The sequence below is a fragment of the Heptranchias perlo genome, chromosome 8 (genome assembly GCF_035084215.1).
Source record: "Heptranchias perlo isolate sHepPer1 chromosome 8, sHepPer1.hap1, whole genome shotgun sequence".
Classification (NCBI taxonomy): domain Eukaryota; kingdom Metazoa; phylum Chordata; class Chondrichthyes; order Hexanchiformes; family Hexanchidae; genus Heptranchias; species Heptranchias perlo.
In genome coordinates, this window is record NC_090332.1 from 6488574 (window position 1) to 6515067 (window position 26494).

At 44.8% G+C, this 26494-nt stretch overlaps 1 protein-coding gene across 1 annotated transcript; it reads left to right on the forward strand.

The window, feature by feature from the left end:
* Nucleotides 1-26099, forward strand: perp (p53 apoptosis effector related to pmp22). Its single transcript, XM_067988575.1, has 3 exons — nt 1-368; nt 22032-22169; nt 25129-26099. Exons 1-3 carry the CDS (start codon nt 173-175, stop codon nt 25335-25337), a joined length of 543 nt encoding a protein of 180 aa, XP_067844676.1. The 5' UTR covers nt 1-172; the 3' UTR covers nt 25338-26099.
* The last annotated feature ends 395 nt before the right edge of the window (nt 26100-26494 follow it).

Below are 26494 nucleotides of genomic sequence, written 5' to 3' on the forward strand. Positions count from 1 at the left end.
GTCGCGTCAGTCACCAGCCCGACAGGTTTTGGGTGTGGGTGAGGCTGGGGCTGATTCAAAGGTAGCGATCGGAGCGCCGCTGGGACACTGTGCAGTTGGTGCAGGTCTGGGCTTCAGAGGGTATTAGTTTCCGTCCCTTTTTTGTTTGTCGGTCCCGATCCCCTGCCTGGCCATGTTTAAGTGCGGGCTCGCCTTCCCCCGCTGCCGCTGGATCCTGCCGCTGCTGCTCCTCCTGGCCATCATCTTCGATATCATCGCGCTGGCCGCCAGATCGGGCTGGGTGGACTCCAAGTATCACTATGCCTCGCTGTGGCAACAGTGCCGGGGCAGGGAGCCCGACTGGGAATGCACCTCCCTCATGGGCTACGGTAAGGAGCGAAACTGGGGGCGGGAGAACAGAGGGGAGTGAGAAAAAACAGAAAGGAAGGAGAGAAGGGAAGGGAGTGAGAAAAAACAGAAAGGAAGGAGAGAAGGGAAGGGAGTGAGAAAAAAACAGAAAGGAATGAGAGAAGGGAAGAGAGTGAGAAAAAACAGAAAGGAAGGAGAGAAAAGAAAGAAGGGAGTGAGAAAAAACAGAAAGGAAGGAGAGAAGGGAAGGGAGTGAGAAAAAACAGAAAGGAAGGAGAGAAAAGGAAGGGAGTGAGGAAAAACAGAAAGGACAGAAAGGAAGAGAATGAGAAAAAACAGAAAGGGAGTGAGGAAAAACAAGGGAAAGGAGTGAGGAAAAACAGAAAAGGAAGAGAGAACAGAGAAAGGAAGGGAGTGAGCAAAAAAGTGAGAAAGCAGAAAATTGAGAGAAAAATAGAGCAAGAGAACAGAAAGCAAAAATACACAGAAAAAGTGAGAAATAGAAAGGAGGTAAAAACATAAATGAGCAAAAGATAAAACGAAAGTAGAAAAACACAGAAAAGTGAGAAAAAAGCGTAGAAACAAAAAGAAAAGGTGTGGGAGAAGACAGTGAATAAGTAATAGAGAGAAACACAGTATGAGAAACTGAGAAAGAATGTTAGAGAAACAGAAAAAAGTGAGAAACTGAGGAAGAGTGTGTGAGAAACTAACTGAGACAAAGAAATTGAGAGAAACAGAAAGTGCAAGAGAGGAAAAGTGAATGAAAAACTGAGTGAGGGAGAAAACAGTGAGAGAAAAAAACAGGAAGAGTGAGGGAAAACCGAGTGTACAACAAGAAAGGCAAATTAAGCGAGTTAGTGTGTCAGAGACAGGAAAACAGGATGAAAGACGACAGAAAGAGTGAGAGGAAATCAGTGTGGGAGAGAAAGTGCGTGTGTTTAAGAGAGTCAGAGAAACACAGGAGTGAGAAAAACGTAAGCAGAAAAACATGAGAAGACAAAAAACTCAGGCAAAAGTGAGTGAGGTGAAGGCAAAGTGAGAAACAGAAAATAGTGAGAAAAACAAAGATAAGGATTTAGTACACGAGAGAAACAGTGCATGCGATAAAGTGAGAGGAAGAAACAGATAGGAGCGGGTGAAACTAAGCGACCGAGAGACGTGAATAGAAAGTGAGAGAACAAAGACGGAAAAGACGCAAATGAAGGTGTGTGAGAAAAAAAGTGAGAAAAAGAAGTAAAAGAGTGAAAAGGAGGTAGGAAACAGCAGAACAGACAGGATGTGAAAACCGGGAAAGAAAGGAGAGAAAAAATAAATTGTAAAGAAAACAAAATGAAAAGGGGGAGAAGAAACATAAATAATTTGTACAGCTAAAAGGAAACATAAAAGTGACTTTACACTGCCAAGTTTTATTGTTCTTGTCTAAGGAGGATGATCCTGCGTTGCTCTCCTTTTACTTTTTCAATTGAATGAAAGACGTGCTGTTTAATGCAGCGACCCAACTGCTGTGTCAATGCAAACATGAACAACTGGCTGCCCGTGTCTGTCTAATTCGTCGGCACATTCTTAGACCCACACTATGGTTCCCCCGGTGACGGGGTGGTTATCTTAGGGAGTGGAATTACAGAGGACCAACCTACCACCGTTGGCTCTATTCCTATAACATAAAACCCTTCAACAAGGTAGAAAAAGTGGGATAGTGATCAGAAAGAGAGAGGGAAGTCTGGGGAGGGGAGGGGGGGAGGGAGCAAGTGGAGTGGTGTGAGGAGAGGATTAGGGAGGGCAGGAGTGATCGAAAGACAGGTCCAGGAGTGTGCGGGCAGGTAGCAGCGTGGGGAGACGCCTTGGACCAAGTTGAAGACGAGGATCATGAAGTCTGTTTGCTACGGTGCTGGGAACCAGTGGAGCCTGGCAACGGGGTGGAGGGTGAAGGGAAAGTGGGAGAAAAAGGAGATAGCGACAGAGGAAAGAAAAAAAAATAAATGAGGGAGATAAAGAGAGAAAAAAAAGTTAGGAAAAAGCAAAAGAAAAGATAAAGTTGAAGTATCTGGTAAGTGGGATCCACTCCGAGGGAATGCCCGTGTCAGCAGTATTCAAAATGATAAACATACCTGTGGGCCCAGCAACATGTAGAATCTTACAGCACAAAAGGAGGCCATTCAGCCCACCGTGCCTTTGCCGGCTCTTTGAATCAGAGCTACCCAATTAGTCCCATTCCCCTGCTCTTTCCCCATAGGACTGAAAATTTTCTCTCCTTCAAGTATTTATTCAATTCCCTTTTGAAAGTTATTGAATCTGCTTCCACCACCCTTTCAGGCAGTGTGTTCCAGATCGTAACAACTCACTGCATAAAAAAAAAATTCCTCATGTGGCCTCTGGTTCTTTTGCCAATTACCTTAAATCTGTGTCCTCTGATTACAGACCCTTCTGCCATTGGAAACTATTTCTTCTTATTTACTCTTATCAAAACTCTTCATGAATTTGAACGCCTCTATTAAATGGTTGTGTTTTTTTTAAACAAGAACTTTATTTTGGTTTAAAAAAAACCTATAAATTTGAATGAAGCAGCACCAATTAAACCACAATAGCAGAAAATGTGCACAATGAGTTGCAGCATTCTTTACTGATAGCGACAATGATCGTCTTGAAACAGAGGACCCTGAGACAATTAAATGGCCATTTCTTCCATTGTAAAAGGCGCTAGAATATTCCGCAATACTGTAGAAACAAGACGTGCTCAACAAAACGTAACGGCTTCGGGTTAAGTTGCTGTGCTCACTTCAGTGAGTTCAGTTGCTGTACTGGGGCCTGGAGTTCGGAGCAGAGCACTTTCACAGAGTGTCAGCTGCAGCATTTTCTACAGTTCAACAGTGACTGCACGTCAAAAGTACTTCATTGGTTGTAAAGTGCTTTGGGGTGTCCTGAGGTTGTGAAAGGCGCTATATCAATGCAGTTTCTTTTTTTCCTTTCACCTCTCACTGAAAGTTCCTGACCATGTGCTTTTGCTGTTCTTGGCATCTATGAGGGAGGTGACCATGTATAACTGTACCTGTTCCTCAAGGATTGGGTAGTGCGTGGAACTGCATTCAGTGCACAACTAAATAAAAGTGAGGAATTCTACTTGGCTGTTATAAAAGTTTATTTTCTCTTTGCGATACTGCAGTTCCAGTGAAGCATTTGACAAGGAGGAGTAGTGTCATACTTTCATCACGATATTCACTTCCTCCCCTGCCTCAATTAGTCATTACCCTGCTTGGTAAATGGTGCTGAGTTACGCAGACCAGCAAAACCCTGAGTTCATTCCCTTTATTTGCTTTTGACCTGGATTTAATTGTCGAGTTAGCTGACCACAGGGTGGAGACAATGAATATTTGCATCTGACTAATGTGGCAGGACCATTTAAATGACGTGTGTGTTTAGAGTGAAAGGTTTGTGAGTGGAGTGAAAGAATGAATTGGTAATGTAAAACTGAGGTCTTCAAAGAGAAGGTTGTTTCATGCTCCTAGCCATTCCTGTCCCCAGGATGGCATCCCACTGGTAACTAGTCCAAGTAGCCATTCTTCATGCATGAGCCTGGACAGTGACTGCTTGTCTACCTCATAGGGAAGATGAGGCCTCACTTAACATCTCCTCTGAAAGACAGCACTTTCTCAGTTACTGCACTGAAGTGTCAGCCTAAATGCTATGCATAAGTCTCTGGAGTGGGGCTTGAACTACAAACCCTCTGACTCAGAGGCAAGAGTGCTACCTGCTGAGCCAAGTCCTACACTCTAATGTTCTCTGTTGGAGAGACTGTTTAAATGGACCTCATTTCAACCTGATTTTTCTGCCTGGCAGCACTAACCACCCCATTGGACCCACAGTGTTGGTGATGGCACAATGCTTGTTATAATTTTCATTATGTTCATGAAAGGCCACTCATTCACATTTTTAAGGGGCCTAATGCCTGTTTCAGACATTTGCCTGGGATGCCTAAAAATGGTCCCCATGAATTTAGTAGTGGGACCAATGCCTGTGCAGATTGGGCGCCCAAAAAATGGGCGCAAAGTGTACCAATTTCTACCCCAAGCGAACAAATGTTATCTGTTTTTAATATAACGGGTCAGTTGCTGTCTTTTCTATGTTTCTACCTCTCTATCTCTGTTTTTTTTTGTAAACAATTTTACAACACCAAGTTATAGTCCAGCAATTTTATTTTAAATTCACAAGCTTTCGGAGATTTTCTCCTTCCTCAGGCAAATGTTTCAAGATCTCCTTGAAGCCTACGCATTTATACATATTGAACAATAAAACATGGTGTTTACAGACTGCCCCTGCAACTGCCCGTTGCCAAGGCAATCACCGTGTTCAGACAGAGAGGTGTTACCTGCAGAACCTCCGAATACACATTCAACAAAAAAACAAACAGGGAAAAAAAACAGAGAGAAAAAAAAACACAGAGAGAGGCAGAAACCTCCGGAAGGCAGAGAGAGCCAGCAAATGACCCATTATATTAAAAACAGATAACATTTGTTCGCTGGTGGGGTAACGTGTAGCGTGACATGAACCCAAGATCCCGGTTGAGGCCGTCCTCATGGGTGCGGAACTTGGCTATCAATTTCTGCTCGACAATTTTGCGTTGTCGTGTGTCTCGAAGGCCGCCTTGGAGTACGCTTACCCGAAGGTCGGTGGATGAATGTCCATGACTGCTGAAGTGTTCCCCGACTGGGAGGGAACCCTCCTGTTTGGCGATTGTTGCGCGGTGTCCGTTCATCCGTTGTCGCAGCGTCTGCATGGTCTCGCCAATGTACCATGCTCTGGGGCATCCTTTCCTGCAACGTATGAGGTAGACAACGTTGGCTGAGTCACAGGAGTATGAACCATGCACCTGGTGGGTGGTGTCATCTCGTGTGATGGTGGTATCTGTGTCGATGATCTGGCATGTCTTGCAGAGGTTACCGTGGCAGGGTTGTGTGGCGTCGTGGACGCTGTTCTCTTGAAAGCTAGGTAGTTTGCTGCGAACGATGGTCTGTTTGAGGTTGGGTGGCTGTTTAAAGGCGAGTAGTGGAGGTGTGGGGATGGCCATAGCGAGGTGTTTGTCCTCATTGATGACATGTTGAAGGCTGCGGAGAACATGGCGTAGTTTCTCCGCTCCGGGGAAGTACTGGACGACAAAGGGTACTCTGTTGGTTGCGTCCCGTGTTAGTCTCCTGAGGAGGTCTATGCGATTTTTTGCTGTGGCCCGTCGGAACTGTCGATCGATGAGTCGAGCGTCATATCCCGTTCTTACTAGGGCGTCTTTCAGCGTCTGTAGGTGTCCATCGCGTTCCTCCTCGTCTGAGCAGACCCTGTGTATTCGCAGGGCCTGTCCATAGGGGATGGCCTCTTTGACGTGGTTAGGGTGGAAGCTGGAAAAGTGGAGCATCGTGAGGTTGTCCGTGGGCTTGCGGTAGAGTGAGGTGCTGAGGTGCCCGTCTTTGATGGAGATTCGTGTGTCCAAGAAAGAAACTGATTCTGAGGAGTAGTCCATGGTGAGCTTGATGGTGGGATGGAACTTGTTGATGTTATCGTGTAGTCTCTTTAGTGATTCCTTGCCGTGGGTCCATAGAAAGAAAATGTCGTCGATGTATCTGGTGTATAGTGTTGGTTGGAGGTCTTGTGCAGTGAAGAAGTCCTGCTCGAACTTGTGCATGAAAATGTTGGCGTATTGGGGTGCGAATTTGGTCCCCATGGCTGTTCCGTGTGTTTGGGTAAAGAACTGGTTATCGAAGGTGAAGACATTGTGATCCAGGATGAAGCGGATGAGTTGTAGGATGGCTTCCGGAGATTGGCTGTTGTTGGTGTTGAGTATTGATGCTGTCGCAGCGATGCCGTCATCGTGGGGGATACTGGTGTATAGTGCCGAGACGTCCATCGTGGTGAGAAGTGTTCCTGGTTCAACTGGTCCGTGGGTACTGAGTTTTTGTAGGAAGTCTGTAGTGTCACGACAGAAGCTGGGGGTTCCCTGTACGATGGGTTTCAGGATGCCCTCGATGTATCCAGAGAGGTTCTCACACAGGGTTCCGTTGCCTGATACGATGGGACGTCCGGGTGTGTTGGCTTTGTGTATCTTTGGGAGGCAGTAGAAGTCTCCCACGCGGGGATTACGTGGGATGAGAATGCGTAGGATGCTTTGAAGGTCTGGATCGAAGGTCTTGATCAGTTTGTTGAGCTGGTGGGTGTGTTCTTTGGTCGGATCTGCGGGTAACACCTGTCTGTCTTTTTTTTGTTTGTTGTTTTTTTTTGTTTGTTGTTTGTTGTTTTTTTTTTTGTTTGTTGTTTTTTTTTGTTTGTTGTTTTTTTTTTGGTGATTTGTATATTCTGTGAGACCTGGCAGGTAACACCTGTCTGTCTGCACACTGATTGCCTTGGCAACGGGCAGTTGAAAAAACTGTCTGTACTCACCAAGCATTGTTCTGTGAATTATAAATGCGATTTCATTTCGAGGATTTCATTTCACATCGTTCACCTGACAAAGGGGGAAGCCTCCGAAAGCTTGTGAATTTAAAATAAAATTGCTGGACTATAACTTGGTGTTGTAAAATTGTTTACAATTGTCAACCCCAGTCCATCACCGGCATCTCCACACCCTTTAAATCTGACACTCCAGATCATTTCAACTTGGCTCCTAAAATACAAATTTGGCATTTTGCCAAAAAAATGCTCCCAGGCTAAATTCTTTACTTTGAGGGCTGTGTTCTTTTGAAAATGTCACAATGTTGGATTGGAATTCCTGTCTGCTCAAACACACTCCTAAAATAGGGTTTATTGTGGTTTTCAGTTTGTATTTTGTTTAAAAAATCACAACCCAGTGGGACCCCTACTGGAAGTGTTTGTACAGATGTGAGATAAGGACAGAATTGGGTATGAGTGCAATTCCTCTATTTCTCTCTCTGCTCCCTCCTTACTTAAGTAACCCGCTGCCCCTTAATGTCTGGGCTCATACCTGGAGAACAGCTGCTTGGGTAAGGTGCAAGAAAGCTGTTGTCATCCGGTGCAGTTGTAGCCCAGTTAAGAGCAGGGAGTAGGCCAAGGGGACAACATTGGAGGGAAATTGAAGGAGAAAATAATAATCTGTAAAAGAAAGGGGATACTGCATAGGAAGCTGTTGAACAAAGTGCAGTTCAATGCAGAAAAGTGTGAAGTAATACAATTTGGAAGTGTGCCATAAATATTAGATAGTTACTAATAAATCCAACAGAGAATTCAGGAGAAACTTCTTTACCCAGACATTGGTTAGAATATGGAACTTGCTACCACATGGAGTAGTTGAGGCGAACAGTATAGATGCATTTAAAGGGAAGCTAGATAAGTACGAGGGAGAAAGGAATAGAAGCTCGGGTGGAGCATAAACACCGCCATAGGTGTTGAGCCGAATGGCCTGTTTCAGTGCTGTAAATTCTATGTAAAACTAGGGAAAGGAGATAACACCTGAAAGAGCAAGATTTGCAATGGAGGAGCAGAGAGACCTTGGTGTGCACAGGTCATTCAGGGTGGCAGTGGAAGTAGATAAGCCATAAAAAGGCAAATGGAATCCTTAATTGTGTATCTACAACAACACCTTGCATTTATATAGTGCCTTTAACGTAGCAAAACGTTCCAAGGTGCTTCACAGGAACATAATCAGACAAACATTGACACCGAGCCAAAGAAGGAGATATTAGGACAGGTGGCAGGTATCTAAAGGTATATAGAGTGCAAAAGCACAGAGGTAATGTTGAACTTGTACAAGACTTTAGTTGGGCCATAGTTGAAGTATTGTGTATAGCTTTGGGCATTTCTTATAGGAAGTATATAAAGCAACTGAAAAAGTGAAGTGTAGAATCACTAAGTCATTAGCAGGAGTGAAGAGTTACAGTTATGAAGAGAGACTTTAGAAGTTAGGGTTTTTTCACTAGAGCTGAGAAAGTTAAGGGGTGACCTGATAGAGGGTTTTACAATTAGAAAGGGTTGTGATAGGGTAAATAGTGACAGATTGCTTTCACTGGTTGGTGAGATGGTACAAATTTAAGATAATCACAAAAAGAATTAAAGGGAAAGTCAGAAAAACCTTCATTACGCAGAGGGTGCTTAGAATGTGGAATTCTGTGCCACAAATTGTTCCTAAACCTCTCCCTAAACTCTCTACCTCCCTCTCCTTCTTTAAGACGCTCCTTAAATCTACCTCTTTGACCAAACTTTTGGTAACCTGTCCTAGTATCTATCTGCTTGTGTGGGTCAGTGTCATTTTGTTTGATAATCGCACCTGTGAAGTGCCTTGGGACGTTTTTGCTACGTTAAAAGTACTATATGATTGCAAGTTGTTGTTGTTGAACCAGAGTCCGTAAATATGTTCTTGTAAAGGGAGTCGGGTACTTGCTTGAAGAAGAGGAATATAAAACACTATGGGGAGTGAGCAGGAGAGTGGGGTTCATCTAGGTATTGCGCAGGAAAACACAGTGTGGACCGAATGGACCAAATGGCCTGTTTCTGTGCTGTTACATTCTATGATTCGATATTAATTCCATGAGTGAAAGAGAGAACAGAAAACTCCTCAGGACAGAGATTACTGCCCTTGTGAGAGGTATAGAGCGAAGCACAAAGATGATTCTGGCTATCAGGAATTTAAACTGTGAGGGAAGTATAAGGAAGATGGTGCTGCTTTCTTTAGAAAAATGAAGACTTCAATGTAACCTAATTGCAGTCTTCAAGATAAGGGGTCGGCCATTTAGAACCGAGATGAGGAAAAATTTCTTCACTCAGAGGGTTGTGAATCTTGGAATTCTCAACCCCAGAGGGCTGTGGATGCTCAGTCGTTGAGTATATTCAAGACTGAGATCAATGGATATTTGGACACTAAGGGAATCAAGGGATATGGGGATAGGGCGGGAAAGTGGAGTTGAGGTCGAAGATCAGCCATGATCTTATTGAATGGCGGAGCAGGCTCGAGGGGCCGTATGGCCTACTCCTGCTCCTATTTCTTATGTTCAAGATTATGAAAGAATTGACGACATTGGCCAGAAACTTCTTGTGAGGGTTCAAATACCTTGGAATGCAAGTTAAGACATTGAAAAGCTGGGAGTAGAAAGGGAGGTTAGATGGAACTTATTCACCCAAAGTCAACTGAAGTGGACAATATAAGTGGATTCAAAAACCTATTTGATGCATTTTGGAAAGAGCAAGACTTGAGGGTTGTGGCAAATAGGTGGGGTCGGCATCTATCAAAATAGGATAGACTAGCTTGGCCTCATGGCCTATTCCTGTTCTTAACATTGCTAATGGTCTTATGAGGGATAGGGACTTTGGGCAAGTTCTACAGTCTTTCATTGGTGGAATAACCTTAAATATATACAGGAACTTGCGCAGTGTTCCATTTCTAGTAATATATTAAAAATCTTGCGCATAGCATGCACTTCCTGTAAGTGTCACACTTAGTTCCTGTCACAGTTTTCCCATCATACTTTGTTGATACTATCCCAATTGTTATAAAACAGCATATCCTCCAACTCATTGCAAGTAACGCCACAGCAGATTTGTGTATTGTTATCTTTTGATAGAAAGAAAGAACTTGCATTTATATAGTGCCTTTCACAACCTCAGGACGTCCAAAAGCGCTTTACAGCAAATGAAGTACTTTTGAAGTGTAGTCACTGTTGTAATGTAGGAAGCAATCAGCACTATAAACCATCACCAAGATTTCTGGTTTTTACAGAAAATAGACTTTGACTTATTTGGACACTGTAAACTAGAGGGTGTTGCCACTTGTAGTGTTCTCATCTTCAACCACTCAAACATCACTGGATACAGGTGTAGTGCCAGAGGATTGGAGGACTGCTAACGTTGTACCGTTGTTTAAAAAGGGAGCAAAGGGTAGACCGAGTAATTACAGGCCAGTCAGCCTAACCTCGGTGGTGGGCAAATTATTGGAATCAATTCTGAGGGACAGGATAAACTGTCACTTAGAAAGGCACGGACGAATCAAGGACAGTCAGCACAGATTTGATAAGGGGAGGTCGTGTCTGACTAACTTGATTGAATTTTTCGAGGAGGTGATAAGGAGGATCGATGAGGGTAGTCTACATGGATTTTAGCAAGGCTTTTGACAAGGTCCCACATGGCAGATTGGTCAAAAAAGTAAAGGCCCATAGGATCCAAGGGAATGTGGCAAATTGGATCCAAAATTGGCTCAGTGGCAGTAAGCAAAGGGTAATGGTCGACGGGTATTTTTGCGACTGGAAGGCTGTTTCCAGTGGGGTGCCACAGGGCTCAGTACTAGGTCCTTTGCTTTTTGTGGTATACATTAACGATTTGGACTTAAACGTAGGAGGCATGATTAAGAAATTTGCGGATGACACAAAGATAGGCCATGTGGTTGATAGTGAGGAGGAAAGCTGTAGACTGCAGGAAGATATCAATGGACTGGTCAGATGGGCAGAAAGGTGGCAAATGGAGTTCAATCCGGAGAAGTGTGAGGTAATGCATTTGGGAAGAGCAAACAAGGCAAGGCAATACACAATAAATGGGAGGATACTGAGAGGAGTAGAGGAAGTGAGAGACCTTGAAGTGCATGTCCACAGATCCCTGAAGGTAGCAGGACAGGTAGATAAGGTGGTTAAGAAGGCAAATGGAATGCTTTCCTTTATTAGCCGAGGCATAGAATATAAAAGCAGGGATGTTACGCTGGAACTGTATAAAACACTAGTTAGGCCACAGCTTGAGTACTGTGCACAGTTCTGGTCACCACATTACAGGAAGGATGTAATTGCACTGGAGAGGGTGCAGAGGAGATTTACGAGGATGTTGCCAGGACTGGAGAATTTAAGCTATGATGACAGATTGGACAGGCTGGGGTTGTTTTCCTTGGAACAGAGGAGGCTGAGGGGTGATTTGATTGAGGCATACAAAATTATGAGGGTCTGGATAGAGTGGATAGGAAGGACCTATTTCCCTTAGCGGAGGGGTCAGTAACTGGGGGCATAGATTTAAAGTGATTGGTAGAAGGATTATAGCGGAAATGAGGAAAAATGTTTTCACCCAGGGGTCTGGAACTCACTGCCTGAGAGGGTGGTACAGGCAGAAACCCTCAACTCATTTAAAAAATACCTGGATGTGCACCTGAAGAGCCGTGACCTGCAGGGCTACGGACCAAATGCGGGAAAGTGGGATTGGCTGAGTGGCTCGTTTCTCAGCCGGCGCAGACACAATGGGCCAAATGGGCTCCCGTGCCGTAAATTTTCTGTGATTTCTACCAACTCATTTGTGCAAAAGATGTATTGTTGTCCCCATAAAGTCTTTTCTCCAAATTGGTGCCAGGATAAACAGGGGTTGGTCTCCTGTCACCAGCAATTCGGACATTGGCAATATAATCTGATGGCTGTCTCAATGCTAGACACCTCCAGTTGCAACTAGTGAATCTCCCCCAGCTATCCCCCTCTCAATATCATACAATTGAACTATCTTGTTCCATCTATATCCCAGTGCTATCAATGCATGGAATGTGCTTCCAGATAAACAAGTGGAAACAAAAACCTTGGAATAGTTTAAGGACCAACTGGATGCTGGGTTGGGTGTAATGTGGATGGATGAACTAGGATGGGCGGAATGGCCTCCCTCCTCCATAATCATCTTGTGAGCCTGTTTTGTATGTGTGGGTATACACACAAGGGCATGTTCAAACAATCTGGCACGAAGAAAGACTTGCATTTATATAGCGCCTTTCATGACCTCAAGACGTCCCAAAGCTCTTTACAGCCAATGAAGTACTTTTTTGAAGTGTAGTCACTGTTGTAAAGTAGGAAATGTGGCAGCCAATTTGCGCACAGCATGGCCCCACAAACAGCAATGTGATAATGACCAGATAATCTGTTTTAGCGATGTTGGTTGAGGGATTAATGTTGGCCAGAACACCGGGAAAAACCTGAAATGCTGTATAACCAGATTAGCTCAGCTCAAACTGCCCACTACCTGGGTAAACTACTGACCCAGGTAGCAGCCTCAGTGTAACTACAATGCATAAGGGTGTGCGGATCAAAGCCAGAAATCAACAGACAGGTTTACGTTTAGAGTAATCTGGTGAATTTTGGAGATGGTACCTTACCATGGTCCAAAGTCAGGATGAGTCAGACTTTAATCTGATTCCAGGCTCTTTTTGCAGGAGTGTTTACTGTGCAAACTGTCTGTCCCCACTATGTTGCGTGTCGGGCATTCCTTTATAGTTAGTTCTGTAGCTTTATCGTGATATTTTCCCCTGCGTTTGATCTTTACAAACATTTACGGGTTTTTATTACAATAAATGTACAGAGGAAAATATCAGGGTTTGTGTACTCCAAAAAAAATACTTTTTTGTATAGAAAATGTTAAGTCTCGGGCTGGGGTTTAAGTCCCAGGCTAAGGGTTACTCCCAGACTGGGGCTTAAGTCACTGGCTGGGGGTTAAGTCCCAGGCTAAGGGTTACTCCCAGACTGAGCTTAAGTCACGGACTGGGGTTTAAGTCCCAGGCTAAGGGTTACTCCCAGACTGAGCTTAAGTCATGGACTGGGGTTTAAGTCCCAGGCTAAGGGTTACCCCCGGACTGGGGCTTAAGTCACTGGCTGGGGGTTAAGTCCCAGGCTAAGGGTTACCCCCGGACTGGGGCTTAAGTCTCGGGCTGGGGTTTAAGTCCCAGGCTAAGGGTTACTCCCAGACTGGGCTTAAGTCACGGGCTGGGGTTTAAGTCCCAGGCTAAGGGTTACTCCCAGACTGGGCTTAAGTCACGGGCTGGGGTTTAAATCCCAGGCTAAGGGTTACTCCCGGACTGAGCTTAAGTCACGGGCTGGGGTTTAAGTCCCAGGCTAAGGGTTACCCCCGGACTGGGGCTTAAGTCACTGGCTGGGGGTTAAGTCCCAGGCTAAGGGTTACCCCCGGACTGGGGCTTAAGTCTCGGGCTGGGGTTTAAGTCCCAGGCTAAGGGTTACTCCCAGACTGGGCTTAAGTCACGGGCTGGGGTTTAAGTCCCAGGCTAAGGGTTACTCCCGGACTGAGCTTAAGTCACGGGCTGGGGTTTAAGTCCCAGGCTAAGGGTTACTCCCAGACTGGGCTTAAGTCACGGGCTGGGGTTTAAGTCCCAGGCTAAGGGTTACTCCCAGACTGGGCTTAAGTCACGGGCTGGGGTTTAAGTCCCAGGCTAAGGGTTACTCCCAGACTGGGCTTAAGTCACGGGCTGGGGTTTAAGTCCCAGGCTAAGGGTTACTCCCAGACTGAGCTTAAGTCACGGACTGGGGTTTAAGTCCCAGGCTAAGGGTTACTCCCAGACTGGGGCTTAAGTCACTAGCTGGGGGTTAAGTCCCAGGCTAAGGGTTACCCCCGGACTGGGGCTTAAGTCACTGGCTGGGGGTTAAGTCCCAGGCTAAGGGTTACTCCCGGACTGGGGCTTAAGTCACTGGCTGGGGGTTAAGTCCTTTCCGCAAATTTAAAACTAGCCTGCAGCAGTCAGGTTAGGGACGGGGTGGGTGGGGGAGGGGTGGAGTCAGGGCTTGAGATCTGATGAGACCATATTAGTAAGTAACATCATAAAGTAAGCGGGAAGTACTGAAAAAAATCCTAAAATTATATTAATACAAAAATAAATACAGACATCAGGTTTCAGTCAGAAAACATTTAAAAACAGGAAAAGACAAGCACCAAGACCGATTTAATGACAAGACAAGGTGGAACTGCACACTGCCTGCTCCGGGACTGGTTAGTTGACAGGAAAAGTTGATTATTCCCCACAGCATGCCCGCCCGCTCAGGGTCAGCCAGGATCAAATTCCTGCTCCCTGTGTTTCTTCTCTTCCCCAGCCGACACCTGATATGAATGTTTGCTCAGTAGCAGAGATACACATTCCCTGAATATTTACTCCTCCTCCTCTGGTGCCTCTCTATCCTCCCCGCCACCCCCATCTCCCTCCCCAAATAAGGACAAGATGGTGCGTGTCTGTGTTAATAGCCTTCCATTACTAGGTCAGTGTTAGAAATGATAGCAAAGTATCAGCGGCTGAGAGATGACAGCTCCCGCTGAGCCAAGTTCCAGCTTTTGAGACGCCGATCGAGAAATTTCTAAAATAGAAATTGGATATTCTGGGTCTCCTTGCTCGTAGAACCTTACAGCAAAGAAGGAGGCCAATCGGCCCATCGTGTCTGTGCCAGTTCTTTGAAAGAGCTATCCAATTAGTCCCACTCCCTCCGCCCCCCCCACCCCGCACCCGCCTGCTCCTTCCCCATAGCCCCGCTATTTAAATTTAAATTTTTCAAAACCAGTCCAGAAGATCACATGGACCATGTGTTATCTATAAAGACACTTATCTTCTATATGATGTGATCTCTGCCCCAGTCAGGAACTGGTCCAGCTCCGCCTTGAAGGCATGCAGAGTGTCAGCACCCGCCACACCAGCCAGCAATGTATTCCCTGGGAAAAGAAGACCCGCCCAACATCCAGCCTAGTCATAAAAACATAGAAAATAGGAGCACGAGTAGGCCATTCGGCCCTTTGGGCCGGCTCCGCCATTCCAAATGATCATGGTTAATTGTCTAACTCAGTACCCTGTTCCCGCTTTTTCCCCATATCCCTTGATCCCTTTAGCATTAAGAAACATATCTACCTCCTTCTTGAATACATCTAATGACTTGGCCTCCACCGCCTTCTGTGGTAGAGAATTCCACAGGTTCACCACCCTCTGAGTGAAGAAATTTCTCCTCATCTCGGTTCTAAATGGCATACCCCGTATCCTGAGACTGTGACCCCTGGTTCTGGACTCCCCAGCCATCGGGAACACATCCTCCCTGCATCTAGTCTGTCTAGTCCTGTTAGAATTTTATCTGTTTCGATGAGATCACCTCTCATTCTTCTAAACTCGAGTGAATATAGGCCTAGTCGACCCAATCTCTCCTCATACGTCAGTCCTGCCATCCCAGGAATCAGTCTGGTTCCTACTCTCGCATAGTTTAAATGCATGTCCCCTGATCCTCTCCAATCTGTCAAACTGGAATAATCGCTCAATAGGAAATACTATAATCTTATTTTTGTCACAGGTCTTGTACACCAGGCAATTGTTCACACAGTTAAAAAAGAAAGAAAGACTTGCATTTATATAGCACCTTACTTGGCCTCAGGACATCCCAAAATGCTTTGCAGCCAATTAAGCCAGTTAGCTGATTGACAATAGTAGTGAGGAAGGGCAGATTATGGTATATATTTTCCATGGATTTAACATTTTATATTTATACCCTCACATGGCTTCTCCATTGAAATGGAATCTTAATAGTGGAACCCTTAATTTAGTTTATTTACCATTTGTGAGAGGGTTACAGTGAAACTGGTGACAAGCTTTGCAAGAGAGAAACTAAATAAAAAATCTTCTAATAATCAGGGTTCTGCGTATGTTGAGCAATAGATCCCAAAAGCTAAGAAGAAACGGAAAAATATAAATGATTGACATTCCAGTTAGACTCCATAACATATGTTCAAACAATCTTTCAGTCCAATAAAAGTGAATTGCTGTAGTACTTGTACTCAGCCAGTAGGTGTCGCTCTCTGGGTTAATACCAAGTATATGATAGTGACACCTAGAGGCAGAACATCAGTACTGCAGAATCCGCTATTTTTTTTAATGGACTGACATCTTTAAACCATTGTATGGGAGCCAATTTCTGCTCCCCCACCTGCTCGCCCAGACCCCTCGCACAGAACGATCCCGCACCCCGATAAAATCGAGGGCCATGGAGTCTGATTGGAGTGTTGGGCAGCCAATTTTTTTTTACCCCAAACCAACCTTCTCTGTACTTTGACTGCTTTGGACTGAAATCACGCTGGATGATATTAGTAATGAAGGCATTAATGTGTTGGTTTGAAATTTCTCCGCTTTTTATAAGTAGGCGGTTAACCTGTTTAAAATAAAGGGAGTTAATGGATTTTTATAACAGTGTTCTTGTACATTTTATTTTTAATATCACACAGTGTGATTTCAACCCTCTTAACTCCAATATTGAAATTCCGTAATATTGGAGGGGTTGGTGGGGGGGCATCAGTCCAGGCTCGTAGTTCTAACAGTGCTGAAGAATGAAGTTTGTTTTAGGATGAACCATGGTATTTAGCTGCCATTGCAATCCTTAGCTGAAACAGGAGCATTGGCAGGGGCACTGCTTCTAGATAAGGGAGGTGTCTTGTGTATACGATGACATGTGGTTATGACATTGGGTGGCGCTAACAGAGACAATGGTTGCATTATTTACAGGGAGGGTTACAGTTTAAATGGGCATCTCCGTGTGAGGGAATTTTCAGGTAGATTGTAGCTGTTGCAATACGTGCCATTTCATATTCTTTTAATCTTGTAAGACACCTTACTATTGTGGCACCGTCCTTGTAAGACTGAATAATCGATCAGTACAGATCATGGGAAATTGTCTTACATTGTGCACACCTTCTCCCAGCTTTTACTAACAATGTTTTCCAGTCCCTAGTGTAAAAAGGCTTTGGGAGATCCAAAGGCCGTGAAAGGCACTACATAAATGCAAGTTCTTTTCTTTATCAAACTTGTCGTGACCAGGGCGTGGCAGTAATGCCAACAGCTGAATAATCAGTAGACAGAGTAGAGGAGAAGACGGGCTAAATCAGGAACTGGTGGTTATGTGGCGGCCATGCTTGGGTTTTAAAAGCAGGAAAATTGTAGGAGATGCCAGTAGGAATTAAGGAGTTCTGCAATTTTTGGGATCTGGGAATGAATGAGTTAAGTGTAGGAGGACTGTGCAGTGAATGTGGATTTCAACACAGCGAGGATGGAAGAAGTCTTAATTGCAGAGGAAAGATCACAGTTCTATTGATAATTATGTAACTGATATCACAGTATCGTGACATGGCTGAATACAAATGGTGGCACATTATGACCTCGTCTGTCTGTGATGCTCTGTCTATCGTTACTGTCTGGAATATCACTGAGCAGTTGGACAGAGAATTGCCTCAGAGCCCCACGTGTGGGGAGCACCAAGAGCTATCGAGTTACCAAACTGGCATGCAATCCACTCCTTTTTATTTTAATCAGTCACTTATTTTGAATTGTGGGCGGGTGCCATTTATAGATTCAGAGCTGCAAAATATTCGATTGAGAGACGGTGTGAGGCCTCCCATATAGAAACGGTGCCATTTTGTGAAGTGATAGCCTGCTCTCCAATCATTCACCTTCCTAAATCTCCTATAAATCTCCTATAGTATAAATCTCCTATTCCTTAAAACAGCCATTTCTTTTCCCACGGATGAGACGTTAAACTGAGGCCCCATTTGCCCTCTCAGGTGGACGTAAAAGATCCGATGGATTGAAGAAGAGCAGGGGAGTTCTCCCTGGTGTCCTGGCCAGTATTTATCCCTCAATCAACATCACTAAAAGAGATTATCTGGTCATTATCACATTGCTGTTCTTGCTGTGCGCAAATTGGCTGCCGCATTTCCCCATATTTCAACAGTGACTACACTTCAAAAGTACTTCATTGGCTGTAAAGCACTTTGAGATGTCATGAAAGGAGCAATATAAATGCAAGTCTTTCTTTATTTATTTATTAAAAGGCTAGCAAGGCCACCTATAGATGAGTAACTAACTCCTTCTGGCCTGTTCTGATGACTGCGTCTGCCCAAATCCATCTGTTAAAAAGAAACTGCATTCTGGTAGTGACTACCTTTCATTATATTACTCATTGCTCTCTAATTACTGTAAATGTTTCGTATTCCTCTGTCTGGAGCACTCTGTGCTCTCTAATTTAGGCAATTAAGGCTGCCCTTTTTTCCTACTAAAAATTACTTCACAGATTTGCAAATCTTGGTGTAAAACAATTTAAAAAAAAAGTTTCTGCATTCATGAAAAAGGATTTAATTAACGGTTGTTTAGGGAGGGAGACAGGCTATATGTAATTTTAAAAATTTTATTTAAAATTTTCATCATTGTGTTCAAATCCCTCCATGGCCTCGCCCCTCCCTATTTCTGTAACCTCCTCCAGCACTACAACCTTCCGAGATCTCTCCGCTCCTCTAATTCTGGCCTCTTGTGCATCCTCCACGCCCTTCGACCCACCATTGGCAACGTGCCTTCAGCTGTCTCCTTAAAACCTACCTCTTTGACCAAGCTTTTAGTCATCTGTCCTAATATCTCCTTCTTTGGCTCAGTCTCAATTTTTTTGTCTGATGACGCTTCGGTGAAGCGCCTTGGGACGTTTTTCCTACTTTAAAGGCGATATATGAATGCAAGTTGTTATCATCAATTCTGAGGCCTTTAAATAGCTGTGTTTTTTCTCTTGCATTCATTTGGATGGGTCCTCATAGTTTCAAAGGGAGGTGCAGAGAGATTCATCTCTACATATCATGGCGTTCTGTGCTCTGCAGTCAGAGAGGGAGATCAAGTCGAATAAAGTGCCTGGAAAGTGGAATGTTCAGTTATTTACCTTTTCCTTTAAATCTCTTAGAATTTCTTCCCCACTCTTCTCTGATCTCTGAATCATGCTGGATTTTTTTAAGTGTCTTCTGACACTTCACCCAACTGGCCCCACTTCATGTGTGAGCACAGTCCATTCTGTCTTCTCTCTCACGTAAACATGCCATAACCCCCCCAACACCAATTGCAAAGCCCCTGCCACTGGCCTATCTGAGAGCAGAGGTCAAAGGTTGAACCTTTCTCTTTCCTGTTCCGTGGGTGTCCATTCCATACTGGGCTAGTCCACTTTTATTTTCATTTTCGGGATATGGGCGTCGCTAGTAAGGCCGACATTTATTGCCCATTCCTAGTTGCTTTTGAGCAACGATGAAGGAACAGCGCCATATGTCTGAGCTATATGTCAGCCATGGCTCAGTTGGTAGCACCCTCACCTCTGAGTCAGAAGGTCATGGGTATCAAAGTCCCACACCAGGGACTTGAGCACAAGATCTAGGCTGACACTCCCAGTGCAGTATTGAGGGCGTGCTGCACTGTTGAGGTACCGACCTTCTGATGAGACGTTAAACTGAGGCCCTGTCTGCCCTCTCCGTTGGGCGTAAAAGACCCCGTGGCACTATTTCGAAGAAGAGCAGGGGAGTTTTCCCCAGCGTCCTGGCCATTATTTATCCCTTAAACAACACCACTAAAACAGATTATTGCCTCTGAGTCAGAAGGCTGTGGGTTCAAGTCCCACTCCAGGTATTTGAGCACTCCAGGCCGACACTCCCAGTGCTGCACTGTCAGAGGTGACGTCTTTCAGATGAGACATTGAACCGAGGTCCCGTCTGCCCTCTCAGGTGGACGTGAAAGTTCTCATGTCATTTTTTCGAGGAAGAGCAGGGAGTTCTTCCCGGAGTCCTGGCCAATATTTAGCACATGACAACACCTAACAGATTATCTGGACATTATCACATTGCTGTTTGTGGGAGCTTGCTGTGTGCAAATTAACTGCTGTGTTTCCTACAGTACAACAGTGACTACATTTCAGAACTACTTCATTGGCTGTACAATGCTTTGGGATGTCCTGAAGTCATGAAAGGCACTATATAAATGCAAATCTGTCTTTCTTTCAAGTCGAGACGGTGTGTGACTTGGAGGGGAACTTGGAGGTGATGGTGTTCCCATGCATAGGGGAGGAGTAACCTTTCCTTGTGGGGTCCGGAGGATCGTTCCTGCTCCTCCTGGCCTCACAAACAAAAAGTAAACATCTTACCTTGAATGGCCCAATGGCGTCATCGGACACCGAACTGCATATTTAAAGGAGGTTAGCGCCGGGGTGGGGGGGGTTAGGATTAGAATCCACCCCTCTGTCCGCTGGCTGTAAGGGTCCTTTGTGGAATGGGTTTGGCCAGTCTCGACCCAGTTCCTCGTGGGGCCAGGCCTACAGGAGAAAACTGCCCCTAACTTGGAACTAAATTGACAACCTCACCGAGAGGTCATATGGTAGCTGGTGTAGGAAAGCGGGAAAAGAATTTACACAAGTGGAGTGTGTGGTACCCTGCTGAAGTTTGGGGGTGATTATCGGAGTATCTTGGGGGAGTTTTACCTTGCATCTAACCTGTGGCAGCTGTACCTGATACGGGACTGCTCGATGCTGAGGCTGGGTGCAAAAAGTGGAAGAGTCTTCCATTCCCCAGCACTGACCTGCCTCAGCCCAAAGAGCACAAGAAAGGAAATTGGAGAGCAAATTATTCTCTGGGATCAAATTGCACGAGTACATTTGAAGCAGCAAAGTATGCAATCTAAGGCATGTGGGATAGAGGGACCTCTTTAGGTGTCAACACCTCCAGGTCTCTTTAAAGGAACGTGCAAGGATGAATTGTAACTAAATGAGAATTCACGTGAGCTCGCCCAATGTCAGACTGTCTGTAGTTTGTTTGCTGCTCAACAAACACAAAGGGAGAAGTTGGAAAGAAAAATCAAGATAAATTAATATATTCCAAATGGGACGCTTTATGAGACCTGGCTTGGTCAGGTACTCATTGGCCTGTTGCCTCGATATTAAAATTCTCATCCTTGTTTACAAATCTCTCCATGGCTTCACCCCTCGCTATTTCTGTGACCTCCTCCAGCTCCACAACCCTCCAAGATCCCTGCGCTTCTCCAATTCTGGCCTCTTGCTCATCCTCGATTTTCATCGCTCCACCATTGGCAGTCGTGCCGTCAGCTGCCCAGGACTTAAGCTCTGGAGTTCCCTCCCTAAACGTCTCCGTCTCTCTACCTCTCTCTCCTCCTTTATGATGCTCTTTAAAACCTACCTCTTTGACCAAGCCTTTGATCACCTGTCCCAATATCTCCTTATGAGGCTCGGTGTCAAATTTTGTTTGATAACGCTCCTATGAAGCGCCTTGGGGATGTTTTACTATGTTAAATGCGCTGTATAAATGAAAATAAAATGATGAGCCATGATCATGGTTGAGCAGACTGTCTGCCGATCCCAGACCCTCCAAGATCCCTGCACTTCTCCAATTCTGGCCTCTTGCGCATCCTCGATTTTCATCGCTCCACCAATGGCAGTCGAGCCGTCAGCTGCCCAGGACCTAAGCTCTGGAGTTCCCTCCCTAAACGTCTCCGCCTCTTTACCTTTAGAGAAACCACAAGAGGTGATTGCACTGAATCTTCCAATAGGAATAATCCCCACAAAGTCTTGTCTGTTCTCTTCAGTGCTTAAATTTATTTCATTTATTGGAATCAAAATATGATTGGAAAAGTCATGTTTAAGCCAATGCGCCTTAACGTTATGTGGCACTTTTCTTTTCGGCCAAATGTTTGCCCTACCCCTCTCCTGAAGGTGCTGGCTGCTTTTGGGTTTATGGCTCCACACAAGTCAGTAGCCCTCTGATATCTCACCCACATAACCATTCTCCATATGCGAGCTTGGACACAAGCTATTCAACTGTGGGAGCATCACAAACAAAGACCGATTCTGTTCTCACCTGACACCCCCCCCCCCCCCCCCCCCCCTCGGCCAGGCATGCAATTTCCATCTGAGGGAGTTCACTAAAATAGCGATTGAAACCGAGACCCCTGGCAGATTTTCTCCGACGGTATGTCAAAGTTCTGCCTGAATTCCCTCTTACTGCTAACTTCCTAAATTTTAACCTCTGACCCCAGTATTTTGAACCAAAGTGAACAACTTGCCTGGATCATCTTTTCCGGCTCCCTTTTATCATTTTGAGATTACCAGTTAATCATTACTCTTTTCTTTTAATTGCGTCAGGTTGGGTGAAAGCTACTGCAGCACTGTTGATAATTGGCTGTATCCTGGTCATCATCTGTTTGATTCTATCCTTCCTCGCCCTTTGCAAAGAGGCAGTCAGCCTGCTGAGAGTGATTGGACTCATCCTTTTCATTGCTGGTAAGAGTTTCTTTTAATGACCGTATGGCAAGTGCCTCCCTCCCTCCCCAAAACCATGACCACCTCCCCAGCAGACCAATGCAAAAGGGGATACAATAAGGTAGGCACAAAGTTCAGGAAAAAAAGGGGCGGTGACCGATCTCACCCGTTCTCCGCCCCCTCTACGTTGCCCTGACATTACTGTGGTTTCCTTGAGGGGGGGGGTCAAAAGATCTGCAGAAGGTCCCCCAGGGGGCAGCCCAATGAGAAATGAGGAGGTCATGGTGGGTTTTTGCTGAGACCACCCAGGTCAAAGCCTTGGGAACTTTCCAAAAGACTCCCAATGCCAGGATCAAGGTCTGGGCCCTGAAATAGCAGCGCTGAGCACTGCTGCAGTCCATTGCCTGGGAAGAGGGGAGCCAGGAAAATCTGGCGCAGATTGACCGGAACGATACCGGCGCTAAAAGGGTTAAATTATTACAAGCCAAGGGTAGCATAAACTTGGCTTGTACTCCCTTGAGAATGGAAGATTGAGGGGTGATCTGATCGAGGTGTTTAAAATGTTAAAAGGATTCAATTGGGTAGATGCAGGGAAACTATTTCCTCTGGTGGGGGGAATCAAGAGCAAGGTGGCATAACCTTAAAATTAGAGTTGGGCCGTTTAGGAGCGAAATCAGGAAGCACTTTTTCATACAAAGTGCAGTAGAAATCTGGAACTCACTCCCCAAAAGGCTGTGAATGCTGGGGGGGCAGTTGGAGCTTTCAAGACTGAGATCAATAGATTTTTGTTGGGTAAAGGTATCAAGGGATAGGGAGCAAAGGCTGGTAAATGGGGTTGAGGTACAGGTCAGCCATGATCTAAATGAATGGCAGAACAAGCTCGAGGGGCTGAATGGGATACTCCTGTTTTTAATGTTCCTACTGTAACCAAGACATCCTCTGTTGATCGAGGATTCACAGCATAAGGCAGTTTCAACAATGTCTCAGCCCTCTGACCATAGGTCCAAGATCAGAGCAATGCACTTCCAATCTGAGCTCACTTCTTTACCTTGCTCAGGGTGGGCTAATTGCTGGTCAGAGCACGCTGGTCCATGTGTGCAGCCAGTTAAAGGGGAGGATTGAAACCTCCTGTGCTGCAGCTAGTAAATGTGACTGGGGGGAGGTGGGGGGAGATACAAAGAGGAACTTTCTGGAAATTTGAATTTCACTGAGAGAGCTGCAAGCGGGAAGTTCTACAGGTAAGTGGGCTGTCGGCTGAGTGTTTCTTGCTGCCGATAACGAATTGAATAATATTCTCCTGATGAACAAAGTTTATAAGCACCCTCAAGCCAAGAGGTTTATACGTACTATGTACCAACTATGCACAGGAGCCAGCCAGGAAATCCTGAAGAGGAGGAAAATAACTATTTTTAAATGAAGGGGAAAATTAAAACTTAAGTATTTTCAGAGTACTAGTTAGAAAGAAAGACATAAGCATTGCTGGACGATAAAAGACCAAGGTCCATCTAGTTTGCCCTCTACCATCCTGGTAGTCCCATGATACAACAATAATAGAGTCATTGACTAATCATAGCAATCAATCTCTATCAATGCGTCTACAACAGACCCAAACGTGAGGTGAGGAAAACCCCCAGTGGTGGAGAGCTTTTGGGAACCATAGGTTCGAAATCACCTGTTCCTACCAAGCATGCTACACTTACCACATGTCATATCTCAAATTACTCATATACTGTATCCCCAAAATATTATTTTCTGAATGAAATCTATCTAATTTGCATTTGAATGAATCAACACTATCTGCTTCCACCGCCTCCCTAGGAAGCATGTTCCATAGATTGACCACTTGCTCACTGAAATATTGTTTCCGCTGATTGGTTTTGACATCTCTCAGAAGTGCCCCAAAGCTCTTCACATCCAATAAATGAGTTTGGTAGTCACTGTTATTATGTGGGCAAATGTGGCATTCATGTTGCTCACAGCCAGCCCCCACAAACAAAGCAGTGAGAAGAACGACCAGTTAGTTATTGGCTGCATTGGTCGAAGGAGGAATGCCAGACAGGTCACAGAGGGAACCCCTATGCCCCTCATATAGAGACACAGGGCCCACCCCATGTTACCTGTAGCAACATCATTCATCCAGCAAGCTCTGATTAACACTTTTTTCTAATGCCCAGAACTTGGCAAATATGGGTGCCTGTGCATTGTTGGTTCATTGTATGTATAAGCCTGGAGTGTTAGTAATTAAAAGTCTTGTCAATTAAGAAAGCAAGTATTATTTAACTAATTAATGGCAACAAGAAGCAGTTGCCAGCACTCGATGCTTGCGTTTAAATCAGAGTGAAATTCAAATTTCCTCCCCTTGAGAATGCCATCCCATCAGAGGCTGCATGGGAGAGAGAGTTGAATCTGTTGATTTAACTGGCTGTAAGTGCACAAGGTGGGGCTCAACAGAAAGTTCTGGCAACATCTCTCAGATTGGGGAATGCATTGGGTGCTGTTTTTTTTCCTGAAAATCGCTGTCCTGCTCCCCCAGTGTTTTACGCAAGTTGGCGCTTATGCCTCTGACCTCTTCTGTTTGCCTCTTGGTTCAATTGCTAAATTTAAATGTGAGATAGATAGCTTTTGGCAACCAAAGGTATTAAGGGATACGGGCCAAAGGCAGGTATATGGAGCTAGATCACAGATCAGCCATGATCTTATCAAATGGCGGAGCAGGCTCAAGGGGCTGAATGGCCTACTCCTGTTCCTATGTTCTGTGATTGACTTAACCGTGGGGTTCAAAGTGCAGAGGTCAGAGGCACCGGCATTCTTCCCCTCCCCCCCCCCCCCAATTTGAAACATTGGACTTTTAGTGCATCCCGCAGACGACAGCATTGTAGGAAAAATGCCAAAGTTTCCTCCAATTAAATTTGCCATGTGCCTGTGAGTGAACTTTTCCAATGAACGCTTATTCCTTCTCTGTCTCTCTCTCTCTCTGTAGTTCTGTTCCAGTTCATCGCGCTCATCGTTTACCCAGTCAATTTCACCGAGACCCTGATCAAAAACGGCGACTACGAGTACAGCTGGAGCTATGGCTTCGGATGGGGAGCTACGATCCTGATGATTGGCTGTGGAATATTCTTCTGTTGCCTTCCCAAGTACGAGGACGAACTCTACGGTCAAGCCAAGCCCATTTATATTTACGGATGAGCCTCTGGCCGCCCAGTGGTGAAGACTTGGTGCCGACTGCTCTGCTTGACTCTGGTGCCCTGCACATGCGTTCGTTGTTGTTTTTAAAATGCAAGAGGAAGAAGGTGTTCCTTTTTTTTAAGTTCATGTACATTTTTATTATACCCAAGTACTGGATCTGACTAGCTCTCTTTCTTTGTTAAAGTAGTTTTTAAGAGGTTTGGCTTTAAATAGAACTGCGGGTGATGGGGAGCGAGCAGTAAGATTGCAATTTAATTGAGGGGGATTCAGACTGCAACAGACACAACATCATCACCAAACACAATTTATAGCCTCCGTCTGAAGCTAAAGATTAAAATTACAACTCTTTTCTCTATCCCTCTCTAGCATCTATTCCTTTAATAATATAGATTATGGTCATAGATTACGATGAGACGAGTGCCAGTAATTGCAGGTAGCAGAAGAGGTTGGAATGATATTGATTGCAGGGCTGCGAGAGACCATTGTGGTGCCCTCAGTACAAAATGGGATTAGCAGGGAATTACTCACAGTTGCGAAAGTAAAGAGTTGATTTTTTTGTTGTTGAAAGGACCGTACTATACATATACGAGTGCTGTCACTCGGGTTTGTTCATTTTATATTTTTATCTTTGACCAAAGAAAAAATCTGTTACTCATTCAGTTTTGAAATAAAGTTTCTGTCCTTACAGTGACATTGTACAAAAGAAAAATCAGCATTGGGAAGTTTCAAATATGGCCGTTTTATTAAACAGTGCACAATCTACTCGTTGCCTCCGAATTATTTCCACTCAGAAACATGAAGCTGGGATTGTTCTCCTTAGAGCAGAGAAGGGTAAGGGGGAGATTTAATAAAGGTGTTCAAAGTTATGAGGAGTTTTGATAGAGTAGATAGGGAGAAACTGGCAGGAGGGTCAGTAACCAAAGGACACAGATTTAAGAGAGAAAGAAAGGCTTGCATTTATATAGCGTCTTTCACAGCCTCAGGATGTCCCAAAGCGCTTTACAGCCAATGAAGTACTTGTTGAAGTGTAGTCACTTGTTGCAATGTAGGGAAACGCGGCAGCCAATTTGCACACAGCAAAATCCCATGAACAGCAATGAGATAATGATCAAATAACATGTTTTAGTGATGTTGGTTGAGGGATAAATATTAGCCTG